Here is a 15862-nt window from a genome sequence, read left to right on the forward strand (position 1 = left end):
ATGGTAGGGAGTAATGCAACCACTCCCAGTAAGTGGTTCCAAACACAAGTGGGTAGTGGTCCAGGACTGGGGACCATGTCTGTTACTATCCATCTACGTTGATGTCCACACGGTTCCTAGACTATTTTGATTTTGTATTCACTGAGTCAGGGTCTCGTTACACGGCCATGGCTAGTCTGGAACTGCCTGCCTTTCCCTAAGTGTTGGTCAGCTTGAGATCTTAGCTTTCACTGGTGGGCCATGGCCCACCACAATCTAAGGAAGAGGATGTTAAGCTCTCTTAAAAGCTCTCATTTCATGTGGCAGCCTGAAGTTAATCTTCTTTCTTCTGTTGGATTCCCTTCTACCTTCTACCCTCCACATTAGGGGAAAGCAATCAATACTGTTCAGACAATGGTCAGTCTCAGGTGAACAGTGTAAGGTTGAAACCATTAACTGATATTTTGAAATGGTTGAAGAATCCTTTATTATTTTCTCTACTATTTTTAGTGGACAGGATAACACTGAAGGCACATATTCTATAGTCGGTAGTGAGAACATAAAGAAATGTATTTGAATAATATCTTTAAAATATTTCAAATTTTTATTAAATATTTTATTCAGTTTTAAGATCACAGTTAAAGTACTTTAGCATGTTATACACATGACTTACATGTGCAATTTTTAGAAATATCAAATTAGGTATAAGATTTTGAAGAAATTATATAAATGTGTATATTGACTTTTACTACACATACATCTAAGAAAGCAATAATTCTCTTGTACCATTAACTGGAAATCATTTATTACATGGCATGTTTACACCAACTCTAAAGAGAACCAAGCCAATTTCCAAAGCAAAAAAAAATAAAAAAATAAAATGAGCGAATCAGTCATGCTGAAACTGTCAACAGACTTAAGACCTGGGGTCAAATGAAGCTATGGTTAATTTATGACATGAATGTAAGCAGTTCAAACCTACGTGAACCAGTTTATAACCTGGTGTGTGGAACCTCAGGAGGTTTCATCAACCTTTTGACAAATTCCTGAGAGCCAGAGGCTTGTTAGTGCTAATGACATGAAAATGTGGCTGAACACTTGCTAAAAGCTCAAGGTCCCCAGCCTTCCAGACCCTAGGTTCTGCTGCTCTGAGAGCCCAGGCACTAATGTGAGGTGTCAGGAGACAAGAGCTAGCAAACACCTTCTGGAGAGCAACAGAGAAGTCAGTGACATTGCATGGAACATGAGTTTCTCTATGATTTAGGTAAGAGCTTGTGAGGTAAGATTCGTGCTGTGGGTGGGTTTGGAGGCGTTCAGTCAGACTCTTGTTACTCGGTCACCAGTCCTGGCCCAAGGTATGAGAAAATCTTTGGAAGTAGTAACAATGTTCACAAAAACTAGTTCTGTGTATGAAAATAAATCTGAAGGCATGATCAGTTTGACCGCTGGCTGCCAAGAAAGAAAGTAAAAAACAAAAAAAAAAACAACAAAAAACAAAACAAAACAGAAAAAAGCCAAAAAAGAACAAAGCAAAACAGTAGCCACAGAACTTTTGACTACAAAGTTCCTCCTGTGAATTTATCAGTAAAAATCACACCACCACATATAAAATTTGGTCAAAAGAGGAACCTTTTCCTCCCTCATAAATGTGTATTTTTATATTTGAAGGAAAGAGTAGCACAGATAGGTGCAGATATACAAAGAAGTCAAACATATGTCATTTACTTCTGTTGCTTCTTTGTTCTGAAATGTAAGAAGGTAACAATGTCCCCATGGAAAAGGACAGTCACTCGGCATGGAGTAATACCAACTTAGCTATCACTTTCAAACACAAGCCAAGTAGTCCATGAAACCCTGACGCTTCTTCAGATACATGGGTCCGTGAACTACAGAGCTGCTTCTGTCTTCATTAGACACATGTTGTTAGTTAATCTAAGTAAGACTTTAACAATCCCCAAACTCAAAACCAAGTCCAGTCTAACTCTTTGGGAATGCCTGTATGAACAGAAACAACATCTAATTAGCAATTAGTACACTTTGCATAAAGTGCAAAACAAGGATGTGTGGGGAGAAGCTAAATCCAATTTCCACCTAGCCATCACTCCAAACACTTTACAGGTCAAATGTGGTAAGCACTTGCTTCTACTGCCCATCGCAGCAAGGTGTTGTTCTCTCCGGAGAAGTCGGTTTTGTGAAGTTGAAACACTGCAGTGGAAAATCGTGGCACTGAAGGTAGAGGTGAAAGACTTACTGAAGTTAACTTTGAAAGCCGAGGTAGCCCATGAGGATTGGCCTTATCTGAGGGCTCTGTGGAGCAGTGCAATCAAGTGTGGCTCTCAACAGCGTCATGTAACACCCTAACATTTCTCTTACAAATGGTGACTCTGGGCCTCTTCTGATTTTCTTCCTCTCCCCCGATAAGCCAGTGGTGCTTCTCCTCTGTTCAATGGCTGCTGTCCTCCAGCCTTCAGCTGCTGGTCTTCACAACACTTATGACGCATACAGTAGTTTAGCAGGCAGCATGGACCCACTGCTTCACATTAACATCAAATACCAAGCTTAGAGCAGAGTTATGCGGTATTCCCCACCCCACCCTATAAACAGAACGCATTATTCAGTTTTCAGCTAATGTCTGTTCCATAGCAATTTATCATGTGCTTGGGCATTTACATCAGTGCAAACACTTCCATACACTGAGCCAAAGATTGCAGAGTGCAAACACATTTTTTATGACTTAGCAAAGCATCTGACCTAGTAAGAAAACAAGGGATTCAACACGTCAGACTCCAACCCTGATGGTTCAGATGCCCCTTCCACTCATAGTGTTGTCATCATTTTCCTCCAGCAATTGTAAGGACCAGAAGGAGCACAACAGTGATCATGTGGGAATTATTTCAGTATGGCTTCCAGGCAACATCTGATAAAATGATTTCTCATACTTGTGGGGAATAGGCTGCCGGGGTGACAAGATCACTCAAGAAGGGGGTTAAATGAAGTTAGAGTTTTGATCCACCATCTGAGACTAGCCTAATTTGGGGACAAGAACCTGTAGCTTCCAATGTGGCTGTGAGACATTTTTCCTCTTCCCGATCTCATTTACAGTACCCAAACAAAACTTCAAGGACATCTTACAGTATTTTCTTCTTTCACTCAGCTTCAGAGCTGCAGTTTTAGTTACTATAATATACTCTAGACACTTCAAAATTACATCGGAAATACCAGAATACCTAAAATAAATAAAGGGCTAAAGAATGCTGGAAGAGTACTAAGTGTGCACCTGAGACAGAGCCTTCCACTCCCAGCCCTGCAGCGAAGGGCAAGGGCTTCTTTCAACATTTTATATACAGGCTTGAATCCAGAAGGTTAAAAGCATAAATACTGACAATTTCAACTAAATGCAAAATGGTTTCAGAAAGATATAACTACAATGATTTAGAACAGAACAAAGCAGAAGATTGCATTTTGGTTTGCTTGAGATATACATAAGGTGCAACGACTTGTCTTCATGAGGATGCTGTGAGACGAATATTAGTGTGGATGGTGCTTGCTGGCGGATCGCAAGTACACATCAGAGCAACACAGCAACGCCAGTTTCCAGAAGGAGAGACGTGAAATGGAGATGACAACACGGATAGAGTGAAGAAGGACAACGTAACAGACCGAAAGATTTGTGCTAACAAATGTTACCTGAAAATACCAACACCCCTCTCCAGCAGAGCCGGGGCATAAGAAGCACAGCTACTGAAATCAAGACCTCACTTGGAGAACTATAAAGCTTTGCAGGATTTCTGCTACTCTCAGTGCCTAACCGCTTAAAAATTAAGCATTTCTACAAAAAAGGTTTGTTTTTAAAGAATCTGAAAACAGTCATATCCAGTAAGTCCCTCCCCTTCCCACCCTGACTAAAGTAAAAGCCATTGGGGTTTAGGAAAAGCAGACCAGGTAAGATATTAACCATGTAGAAAAAAGTTATCTCTTGTTTGCTTCTTAAAAAAAAAAACTTTCAGGAATATACAGCAATCTCTTAAAGGACTCTAGTGAAATGTATCGGAGGACTGAGGGAGGGTGCTCTGGCAAAAATAGATCTATTCTAATGTGTTCTAGAGAATAACAAGTTAGTACCATTGTCAAGATGCATGTTCTGCACCAATGCAATTGTTGGTTTTCTATTTTTGTTATTATTTTTGGGGGGTTAGCTAATTATCATGTTTAAATCACTGCTAGCAAGTGGTCCAAACGCCAACAGCCACCAACATCAGGACCCAGCAATTTTCAATCATTCAGGTTTTTGTTTTGAAATTTAGAAAATATTATTAAAAGTTATCATAGTAAAAATAGTATGCTAAAATCTGGGGCTCTTCACGCGAATGGGGTTAAGCTATCCCTACTGATTCACCTTTCACCACTTCCTGCTTCCGTCATCCCCACAAGAAACAAAGTCTGAGGACATAATTCTAATACTTTGCTGCCCTCCCCACCTGCTTTGGAAAAACAACAACAAACAAAACAAACCTCTATGTTTTTCAATGCTGTTAGTATTGTTGTACATATTTTCCAGCACCGGAACTGAAGTAATATCTACAACCGTGAGAAGCTAGACCTAGACAGTATTAATAGAGTCATTTTATATGGCTATTAGGTCAAATTACAATTAGAAAAAAAAAACATTACAATTCAGTCAAGTATAAATAAGAAAGCTAGATAAAACCATGTAAACTGTCACCATTTAGAGATCTAATTCAAAAGCTTCAAACTCCAGCTAGCACTATCAAAATTCCACCAGTTTGAAAACTATTAAAAATTATTGCTGGGATCCAAAAAATCAAAATTTGGTAGTTTGTGCTGTGATGCAAGAGTGGGGAAATACTTTGTGCTATGGAACAAATACCCTGTAAAGTCTGTAGCCTCAGATTAATTTTGATGTATCACTTTGCATCTGTTGCTAGGAAACAAGACACTGTGAACATCAGGTGGTTAAGTCAATATGTTGAATGTTGTAAGCCAGTTAAATCCACTTGGCACTGGCATATGGTTGGTTTTATGCTTAAAAGCAACAAAACATAAAAAGGAAACAGAAACTTGTAGGTGGATCTGACTGAGAGGCGTGCTTCAGACACACCTCCCCCCTCGTTTACTCAATACTTCCTCAACAATACAAACTCCAAATGGCTCCTAAAACCTGCAGTGCCTATTAGGCCGTGCATAGCAATCACCACCCGTCTGGTCTGTGTGTGATGGATGTAAAAGGTCTGAAGCTCCAAGTCCATATGAAGTGAGCATCTTCAATGTGTTTAGAATAATGAAGTAATACTAAGGTCACTTCTGAATAATATTTTTGTCTTTTTTTTTGTTTGTTTATATGAACGATCCATTGGTCACTTAGACCCCTGTGTAAAAATAAAAGAATCCTCAAGGCATGAAAACATCAGTAATCTGTAATCTGCAGGATGCTTCCCCTGTCTGGGAAAATATTTGCCACAATTTGCCCCAAGCAAATTCTTCTTGGTCACTCAAGGCTAAGAAAAAAATTCAGATTGTAAGAATTGTAATATTCTCTTTCTCAGTCAGTCACAGTCAGTCAGTCTGTCTCTCTCTCTCTCTCTCTCTCTCTCTCTCTCTCTCTCTCTCTCTCTCTCTCTCTGCCAGCAAACTACCACTACCACTCTGGTGGCAAATATAAAAGTGCAGAATATATGGACCACGAGGCCGAGCATACACCGCTAACAATGGTACGTCTGCCTGCCCGTGCTGCTTGGGAGGCTCTGGTACAGGCTTTTTATATTTATTCTACAATATAAATGTAGGTATAACCTATTATATAAACCATCTTAGAACTTAAATCTTCATGTACAAAAGGCTAAGAATATCTAATAATAACTAGTGCAGTGCGTCAGGGTTTTCTTGTTTGTTTTGAAAGAATAACTAGATAATATATGAAACTAGTTTCACGCTCTCTGGTTGGTAAAAGAGGTGCTGGATGAGCTACAGCAAAGGCAGCCTTTTACCAAGTCACCACTGGTCACCATCAAAAGCCTTCCTTCCATGCAAAGCAAAGGTCTAGGCCACCGGGCTTTCACTCAGTATCACACAGTAGCACTGCCCTCAGAAACCGTGGCTTCTGAAACAACACATGGGCCCAGAATGCTAAGTTCTGCTTCAAGTGGTTCTGGGCTGTGTGGGGCACCAAGCACTTGTCTGCAGTCTGTGCTTCCCACTGCATGGACTCGCTAGCATCCCTGGTAAAGACAAGGCTAGGGTAGAAGGTGAAGCACAATGTTTTACAATTAAAGGGCGCGTCACTGGTCAGCACAAGAAATAAGTACAGGAGCCTGCGGCATTTCTTTTGGCTGTCCATCATGGGTGAGCGGAGTTGATCTCTGGCCTCTGTAAAACAAGAGGGAAAATGTCACTTACTGGGGGCATACAATCTGAGATAGGCAAGGACCAATGAGTGATAGGAACTTTCCATTGTCCCACTCAATAATAATTAATTGCTATTTAGTTCTTTAATTAAAGCTGGATTTGTCCTTAGAATTTTACTCTTGCCTTCCTCTTCTTTCTTTTCTGAAAAGTCATGTGTTCCCCCGACCCTTCCAACCACTTAACAATGTATTTTCTTGTTACCATAACAAGCCTGCCATGCCCGGACAAGCACACTGAGGCTGCCCCTGCCCTGGCCTATGGTGCACAACACAGCACTGAAAACAGCTGAAAAGACAGCAGTGTTTCCACGGGTCTCACTCCCAATAAAGTTCTTCAGGACACACAGGATAAGATTTTAAAATGCAGCAAAACCTGCTTTATAATTATACCCACATTTCTCTTAGTGTGCAAAAAAGAAAAGTAACTCTGTTATATAGAATACTAGAAGTATACACGATATTAAAGATTTTAAAAACAGAATACATACTAGGGCCAAATTTCTATTTACTTGCTCATTCATGTATGGTTGCTGTTAAGTACTAACTGGCCAATAGGTTTAGCACTTTCTTTGAGAAAAATGGATTTAACCCACTGGTTTATAACCTTCATTATTATTTGTACTTAAAAGAATTTTAGGGAATACTGGAAAAGGAAAAAAGAAAACGAAGAAAATAGAAAGAACATTTGTTAGGCTAGTGGCATTACGTTAGTAATCGATGCTGTTCTAGTGGAAAGTAACAGAAAAGTCTTACACATAGTATTTTCCTATCCCTACACAGTTAGGGAGCCACACACTGGGAGCTAGCTCATCTATTCTCCTGCTAGAACAGGAGCCACCTAAGCCAGGACACCAAAAAATAAAACCAATGCTTTGTTTTCAAAATGTTTCAAGGAGATGAAATATCAGCAGATATATTTATAACCCAACATGCAGCTGGTCTCAGAAAGGTACACATACCCTTGCATGAGGCAGGAGGAGGGTGTCTGAGAGCAGGGGACTAAACACAGGGGCTAGAAAGAGGAACAGCAATTCACCTGTGAGGATGTACAAAGGCAAGCATGGCCTTGCTGGACAGGGTCAGAATTCCTGAGTGCGCACGCAGCAGGGCAGTGGAGGGCAGGGAGCAGGTTTGCTGAGAGTGGAAAGGCTTGCTTGGGTGTTTTGCTTTTGCAAAGTGAGCTGACAGGACAATGATGCAGTCACAGGAGGAGAGGAGGTTGCAGCAGTGAGGGGACTGCGGCCTTTACTAGGATGCTCTCTGAGTGTGCAAGTGGAGAAGCATCATCTTTCTCACAGGCTTCCAGATCCCAGCAATGTCTGCCAGCACTCACTCCCCAGTGGGAAGTTACCTGTGCTAGTGAAAAAGAATGGGACTTCCTGGAGGCTGCTGGGAGGGGGCCACTAGGATTAACAACTAAAGGGAGGAGACAGAGCTGCTACCTGGGCCTTCAGGTTTGCCTGGAAGTAAGAATGGCATGTTGGGCTTTTAAAGATTTTGTACTCAACTGAAAGTCTAATAAATAAAGTTACTCTCCAGTGGAGGAATCTACTTGGAATAAAAAAGTAAAAACAAACAAACAAACCAAACAAAAACAAAAACAAAAAAAAACCCAAAACAACAACAAAAAACTATGTTCATAAAGAAGTCCTTTCTTTCCCAAAGACTGCACTGAGTAGCAGAAGCTAGAACTCAGTGTTCTTTCTATGGGAACCAAAGAGTTCTCAGGACTAATCTGGTCAGCTCCCTGTAGCTTTTGACTCTTTGGGGAATATCATCATGTTCAACTTAAGGTGAAAAAACTGAGTTGCAGATCATAGAGTTGAAGAAAAAAACGGGCTCTGTGTACCATAAGTCAGATGTCAAGATGGCCCTTACCTTGAACCCATGGTGTTTTGATGGGATACTGTCATGGCTACTAACAAAATCCTTTATCAGCAAGATGCCACAGTCACTCACACACCATCTCCATGCGATAAGTGCAACTGTGGTCACTTAAATGAAAAATGTTCCACTCGCTTGGATATTTGAGTACTTGGTCCAGAGTGGTGGTGTATGGGGAGGTCATGGAGACAATCTCCGAGAGATGGAGCCTTATGGGAAGAAGTTTGTGACTGGGGACGGTGGGGAAGACTTTAGTCTTTCCCCACTTCCTGTTTCCTCTGTCTGCTTTGTGCTCAGGGTTGAGATAGCGCTCTCAGCTACCTGCTCCTGCCACTAGGCCTGCTGCTTGTTGCCATGGCTCCCCACCATGATGGACTCTTAGCCTCTGCAACCATAAGCTCAAATAGAAGCTTTCTTTCCAAAGTTGCTTTTGTCATAGAGTTTTCTCAGAGCAACAGAAAATTAACAAGCACAGCCTCTCCCAACGTATACAAAACAATTGGTAGGAGTGAGAGAGGGTAGTCACCATGCTCAGGACACTGTCTGCTCTTCCCCCACCTCCTTCAGGACCTAAGTCCAGAATGCTTACATAATCCTGCTTCTTTACTCACAGGATTTTCATGGGAATAACGTTTAGCTACAGGATACTCTGATATTCAGATAAAATACGTAGTTGCCATGTTCACTAATGTTCCCTGCACTGTTAATTCACACATACATATAAATAACCGTGTCCTTGAATTCAGGAGGAAAGCCAGCTCATTGTGTGACACGCCAGTCAGTTCTGGCACGGTCGGCCGGTCTCCACAAGCTTCCTGGACTGACGTTCGATCGCTCACCTGTGCACATTCTCCATGGCCGCAACCTCAGCCAGTGCAGCGAGGCTGAAGAACGCAGACACAGCAGGCATGTCTGGAGTGCTGCTCCGTGGCTCCTCAACCGTGCTGTGTGAGCAATTGTCACCGCAGTATGTCCCAGGGACTTTGGGGAGACTCCTCTGCAGTTGCTCCTTTGGTTTGTCATCTGAAACAAAAGAAATCCATCACAGGAGGCTCCTTCAGAGAAGGATCCTGGGAAGCACTGTGCGCGACAGTGTGGAGGGCTGTTTGTCCTGCCCATGTCTGTCTGCTACCTTCAAGTAGCAAGGATTAGACAAGTCTCTTTCCCAATGGCAACTGTAGACTCTACCCTAAACCTCACTGGGGAGAAGGTATGTTGTATTCACAAAGAACCGGTTCAGGGTTGGGGTAGGTTGTAACCAAAATGAAACCCAAGAGAGTTGTGTGATGGTAACACTGTCACAGGAATGTGGGTTTGGGTCTTATGTAGTTCTAAGGGGTAGAATGGACTGAACAACAGATAATCAATCCTGCTGAGCTCCCATGTTGTCCCTCTGTTCCAAAGACCTCATGGTCAAAAATCAAAGGATTTTCTAGCACCTATGGAAAAACAAAGGGAGAATACTTTCCTTAATATGCAGACATTGTAGGAGAGACAGAATTTTAAATAATATTTCAATTTAGAAAACCAATAAAAGATATGCTGTTATAATTAAGACATAGAAGTGGCATAGCGCTTTCCTATGTAAAAGGGAGTTATTTTCTAACATTTCTCTTTTTTTCCTACAAATGAGAATGAATGAGGATATAAATGAACAAGGACATAACAATCTATAAAATGAAAGTTACACACGAAAAATAGAAAGACTACTTGGGAAAGGGGGACCAGTCAGGAGAGAAAACAGAGTAATATGATGAAATCACATTACATACATGAGTAAGAATGCCATTATGGCAACCACTTTTTTAATATATAAGTAAATACAAGTGAAATAAGAATAAAGAAAAGTGAAATGGAAGCCACAGATCAGAATATACATTAGAAAGCGAGGGGTGGAGCAGCCAGATCCCTGGGGAGACATTAGTCTTCACACTGACCTCCCACTCACAGAACCCCACCTCTTCAAAGTCTCCCCTCTGACATGACAGTAGAACGAGGAGTCTCAATCTGCCTTGTGGTTCTAACAATCATTTAAAACCACAAGACACAAGAAAAGGGCAAAATTAATAAATGGCCCTCTACTTCTAACTCAGCTAGCAGTTCATCTCTCTGAGGACTGATATTAAGCCAGATCAGATCAGATGGAATGCTACCCCCACCAGGGGGCGACAGCACAGATCACTGTGCCTACCTGACACCCCAAGCTCTTCAGGGCATGTTGAGTCATTATTGTACCCTTTAACCTTGAGCCTTTCAGAACATTTTAAAGAAACCACCATAAACAAGGAATAGATCATAGCTAAGAAAGGAAGTGGGTAATTTTACTGTCTGTTTAGATCAGAAAAGTAAGAGACGCAGACATATTCTCAGGCTCCCCTAGTGGCTTGAATCAGCACTATAGAAAACGCTGAATATATTTTTAGGTCCCTAATTCATTGCTTTGAATATCTAATAATCTGGCTTGTAATGACATGAATAGAACAGCGTGAGTTCACCCAGATCCATCGAGTAGCTTTGAAAGTCTAGGCTCTTCTGGAATTTACTTAAGACTGTTTGGGGGCGTTCTGATGAAAAGCAGCTAGTACCCCTAAACATTACCTCTCCTCTCTAGAGATTCAGACACACACTTGGAGAAACAGCTGTGGCTGTAGAGCATGAAATAGGGCATGTGTGGAGGTGAAAGTTTCAAAAACACACCAGGTCTTTATTGAGAAGCAACACTTGGCTTATAGTCATTTGGAGGCCAGCGCAGCCATGGTGGACATTTGCTGGCTCTCACAACCTTGACTTAAAAGATCTTGCTTCTTACCCAAAGTACCTCCTGCTGGTGATACTCGGCCATCTGCAGTCCTGACAAGGTGTGTGATCTTGGTTTTCCTTGCTTTTCTCTTTTGGCTGCCAACCAAAGGTTCTTGCATTGTTGTTGGCTCTGGAGTGTTGGGAATGGATAGGGCATTTTTAACCTTAAAAGCAGGCTCTGTGGTGCTTTTATCTTCGGAAAATATGGCTGAAATAGGATAAACACACAGTTATACACAAAGCCATAAGGCATCAGCACCATCCTGGAAAAGACATGTTTCTGTATGCCTGACCCATCTGAATGGCAAATTTACACTCATTTCCAAAACATTGACAGAAAAGAAAAAAGAAAGAAATGAAAAATTCCCACAATTTGTTTGCTACTTATTTATATTTTCCTTAAATTTGTAGAGGTTGCAAACACATCCTCTCATGCCTCTTTTACACTGTGAAGGACTAGATCACGTATGAACAGCAGGCATTTCATGAGTGACCTGCCTCCCACCAGTGACCTCCACCCTCAGCTCCCTCACTCCCTCTTCATCATCTTTGGATTTGGTACAGTGTTTGATCTGGTAGGTGGAGGTATTAATGTATGCAAGCCTACTGCCTGTATCCTAAGAGATCACAAGTTCTGGGTGTGGCCAGGGCACCTTTCTGAGACCTTCTGGGCCAGTACAGTTGGGTAGGATGATAACAGTACTTTCTTGTTTGAAGACATAGAGATTAAATATGTACTTCTTATATTCACATTAACAGCTGGGACATTTACCTTGAAGCACCAGGCTGGACAAAGTAGAAAAACTGTGAGGCTTAAACTTTTCTCATGCATACAGACTTATCAGATAAGGATAAGATAAACATTGGTAGGGTCAGCATGCAAATGGGACTCTGAATTCTTGGACAGAGTGAACACACTTAATGAGATAATTGAATGAAGCACAGTTCATGGAGAGACTGGGTTTTGGCACTGTAATTACAAAACCAATAAATCATTTAATAACACAGGACTGAATTCTCAGTGACTACCATCAAGGGTATGGAAGGTACAGGCCATTAAAAGTCTTCTTCCTTGGTTTTGATTACATGGGAACACTTGTCCCACACACTAACTTCCTTATGTATTCCTCCTTCCACTCCCTTATTTTGAAATTAAAAAAAAAGAAAGAAACATGTAATTACAGTATAGTAATCATTAAAAAAAGTAAATATCCTATGGGACTAGAGAGGCGGCTCAGCACTAAGCCGAGTGGCTGCTCTTCCTGAGGACCTGGGTTTGATTCCCAGCGCCCATGTGGCAAATAATAACCCTCTGGAACTCCAGTCCCAGGGAATTCAATACTGTCCTTGGGCCTCGGAGAACACTAGCACACATGTAATATGCAGACATACTTGAACATAAAATACTTACACAAGGAGGCAAAACATCCATACATCTAAAATAAATAGATTTATAAAAGTAAAAGCAATCAAGTTTCATGATTGGTGCTTTTTTTCTTTTTTCTTTTTTTTTTTATGCCAGTGACTGAGCTAAGGTTTTGGACAGGAAAAACGTTAGTAGTCATTCAATCTCCTAATAGTAGGCACAGAAATCATTTTTGACAAAGAAAAGGGAAGACTAGGTCAGGAAATGACTTGGGAGGCAGAGGCCAAAGGATGTTTAAAGTTGAGGTCAACCTGCTCTACAGAGTGAGTTTTAGAACAACCAGTGAATCTTTGTCTTGAAAAACCAACCAACCAACCAACCAACTAAACAAAAACAAAAATATATGTACAGTATAAAAAAAAAGAGCAAGAGAAAAATCTAGTAAGAACAGCTCTAAGTGTGTGAAACTCACTGCTGGTATAAATACTCCTCTAAGTCTAATTGAAAATTTTAATCTAGCTCTATAGTGATTTTAGATATAGCCTTGACAAAAGAGGACTACAAATTAGAGATTTTTTTTTTTTGCCCTGGAAATCATAGATATCTGAAATGAAGAGGTTGATTCATACTCCAAACACATAGGAAAATTACTACAATTCCACCAAAATAGAGTATGGACTTCTTTTTGGCCGTGTATCAGTATCTCAGTACTGCAACACAAATGGCTGTGTGGGGACAGGCTTAAGGCAGCAATTACTGGTTTCACAGCACTGCCTCAAAACACCCGGTAAGCATGCCTCTAAGCACTATCGAAAGTATGGACTCCACAATCAGAGAAAAGGCCTTCTTATAATTTAGACCTAGTCCCAGGTTCAAGAGCAGAATAGCTTTCATCATAGGTACTCAGGCTTAGACTACTGGTTCTTTGCTTCTTAGCTTAGCATGGGCCAATGGAAATATATATGTAAGCTCTTTAAATATAAAAGCTTTAATAAAAAAATTTGCTACAATTTAGTTAGGAATAATTCAAGTAAGTTTAATGACTAGATAGCCTTAAAACTCAAAGCTTCAGACAAGGTGAAAGAAGCCCAACCTGGATTTGCAATGAACATCAAATAATGTCTGTTGCACTTTCATAAGCCTCAGCTTTGCTTATCCCTCCTGTCACTCTGGAGGGATTTCTGCTCAACTCCCCAGTGCCACTGCTACTTCACAGGTGGGGATCCCCAAAACATACTCATTTCCCTTTGCTAAAAAAAATCTAAAACGTGTGGTAAGAAGTGCAAAGCACAGGGTCCAACGGTGAAAAGAAAATTGTGTTAGGAAAAGAAAAGGCCAAGTGGTTTGTGAAACATCATCTGACTTCCTGAGATAACAAGATTTCAGAGAATCCAGCCACAGACACAAGGACTCATCTCCTCTTGAACTGCAGTTTACTAACTGTGGGACCATGTGTTTCTACATACAGATGTGAACTGGGCTGGGTTAACTCTAAAGAAGACACTCAGACCTAAAAGGGTAGTTTCGCCACATAGCCTACACTAACAGTTTTATAGAAAATAATGGTGTTGAGAAGAAGAAGCATCTTTGTCAGTCCAGGGTCCCAATTAGGAGGGACACTTGTGGATTAGCATTGTTTTAACTTATTGATTTTCACTGGTGAGCCCTGAGGTAACAGCATTCTACTAAGTATTGCTCTTTTGAAAGTCTCTTCAGATGACCCTGATAAAGACACATTAGAGACCAAAGGCATGGCTGCTAAAGGCCAGGTACAGGAGGAGAATTCAGGTCCACATGCAGACAGGAGTAACAGTCAAGTTCTAGATGTCAGCTTATTAGGAGAAAGCAAAGAAGTAACAAGTTACAGACTAGGTGCAAGGCAATGTATAATATAGTCCCATGGGAACTCTGTGTCAGCGCCCCCGAATGAACTTACACAGCTAAATCTATTATTGTTATTATCATTTCACCTAAACCTAGTATCAGATCTAGAAGAAATCATAGACCCTGCAGATTATTCATACCTGACAAAGGTATGGAATAAGAGCTAAGACCGTGTTAGAGAGGTAATGAATGGAGAGCTAAAGGTCTCACTTGCCCCACACTTTGCCTTGATATTAAATCCAGAAAACACAGCTATGCACAGAGGCCTATGTACAGGGTCACCCCCTCAGGGACAATCTACTAAGATGGAAGACCTGAGGACAGTAAGGGTGAGTCAAATACATAGTCCTCTGTGACAAAACAGTACTCAGCCACACCAACCAAAGCAAAGTAAGTGAGAGGCAGGGCATGTGGGGCACAAACTCAAACAGCTCGGGAGGAAATCAAGCCTTTCTTCCCCCACTCAAACAAGCGGATGTGTGAGGAAAGAAAGACTTTGCCATCCAAAGCACATTAGTCACTTCTCTTTAGACTTTTAATTGAACACACAAAATTCCTCAGGCACTGGAACAAGTCCACAGGGCTGGCTTTCACACTCGACAATAACCATAGCACACGTGAAGTGCATCATCTGAGGGTGATAATGCCAGCTTACTCCTGGAGCCACATTAAGACGGTGGCAGAAAGAGACGGCTTTGTTTTCCAAAGTGCTCCCCAAATGTGGAAGAGTATTCTTTGGGAAAACAGCACTGTACTTGGACTGCACCCCACGAGGCTACTAGAATCGGGAATTTACATTCCAACTGGGAAATTCAGTTGCATTGAAATCATTATGGCTGTATTTGAAATCTCATTGCCTTTGGTTGGTCTCCCGTGAACTAAAACAAGTCAGATGCTGAATGAAAAGAGAAAGGAATGAAGGAGCCAGATTTATGATTCTGGGAGACTTTGCTGGAGTTATAGAGCTACAGTTCCAAACATGGGAAACAGATCCAGTTAGGGCTGTATGGATCACATTTAAAGATCTCCCTGTACAAACAGGCTGCCTGCCATTAATTCCTGGAACTATATTACAAATTGCAAAGAAACTACTCTGATGGAGATTTTGAACATATCCCTGGCTAGCTTGGCACTTATTAGATAGACCAGGCTTCCCTAAAGTTCAAGGCAACCCCCTCCCACCTTAGTCTCCAGGATGCTAGGATTACAGCAAACCCAATGAGGGCTAAAAGTTGACAGATCTGCTTGGAAAAATGAAACAGTAATGTCCAAAGTGCTTAAGTAGAAAGAATTCTGTTTTTTTCTGTCTTTATCGTTTAATTGACCTACATTTTTTTTTTAAATCAGGTGTTTGGGGCTAATAACTGTCCTTAATTCAATGGGGTCACAATCAAAATTTTAAAACCTCACAAAAAGAAAAGCCCTCTAAGTGTCATTAAGTACTAACTATCATCATACCACCATTGTGGAGTTAAAAATCTTTAGTCACCACATTCCATGGAAAGACAAACTGACTACGGTAGGTCTT

The 15862-nt window shown here is 41.1% G+C and overlaps 1 protein-coding gene across 28 annotated transcripts in view; it reads right to left on the reverse strand.

The window, feature by feature from the left end:
* Positions 1–560: 560 nt before the first annotated feature.
* Positions 561–15862, reverse strand: part of Bbx (bobby sox HMG box containing) — a 240623-nt gene continuing 225321 nt past the window's right edge. For 13 of the 28 annotated variants that reach the window (XM_006522546.3, XM_030249278.1, XM_006522543.4 and 10 more), the window contains 3 exons: positions 11095–11292; positions 9125–9308; positions 574–6363 (listed from right to left, as the gene is read on the reverse strand). In XM_006522546.3, coding sequence (XP_006522609.1) covers positions 6276–6363; positions 9125–9308; positions 11095–11292 — 470 coding nt within the window. In that variant the 3' untranslated portion in view covers positions 574–6275. Of the gene's footprint in view, positions 6364–9124; positions 9309–11094; positions 11293–15862 lie in introns of all 28 variants that reach the window. The other 15 variants (NM_001347240.1, NM_027444.3, XM_006522549.4 and 12 more) reach the window with 4 other exon arrangements.

The sequence above is a fragment of the Mus musculus genome, chromosome 16 (genome assembly GCF_000001635.26).
Source record: "Mus musculus strain C57BL/6J chromosome 16, GRCm38.p6 C57BL/6J".
Classification (NCBI taxonomy): domain Eukaryota; kingdom Metazoa; phylum Chordata; class Mammalia; order Rodentia; family Muridae; genus Mus; species Mus musculus.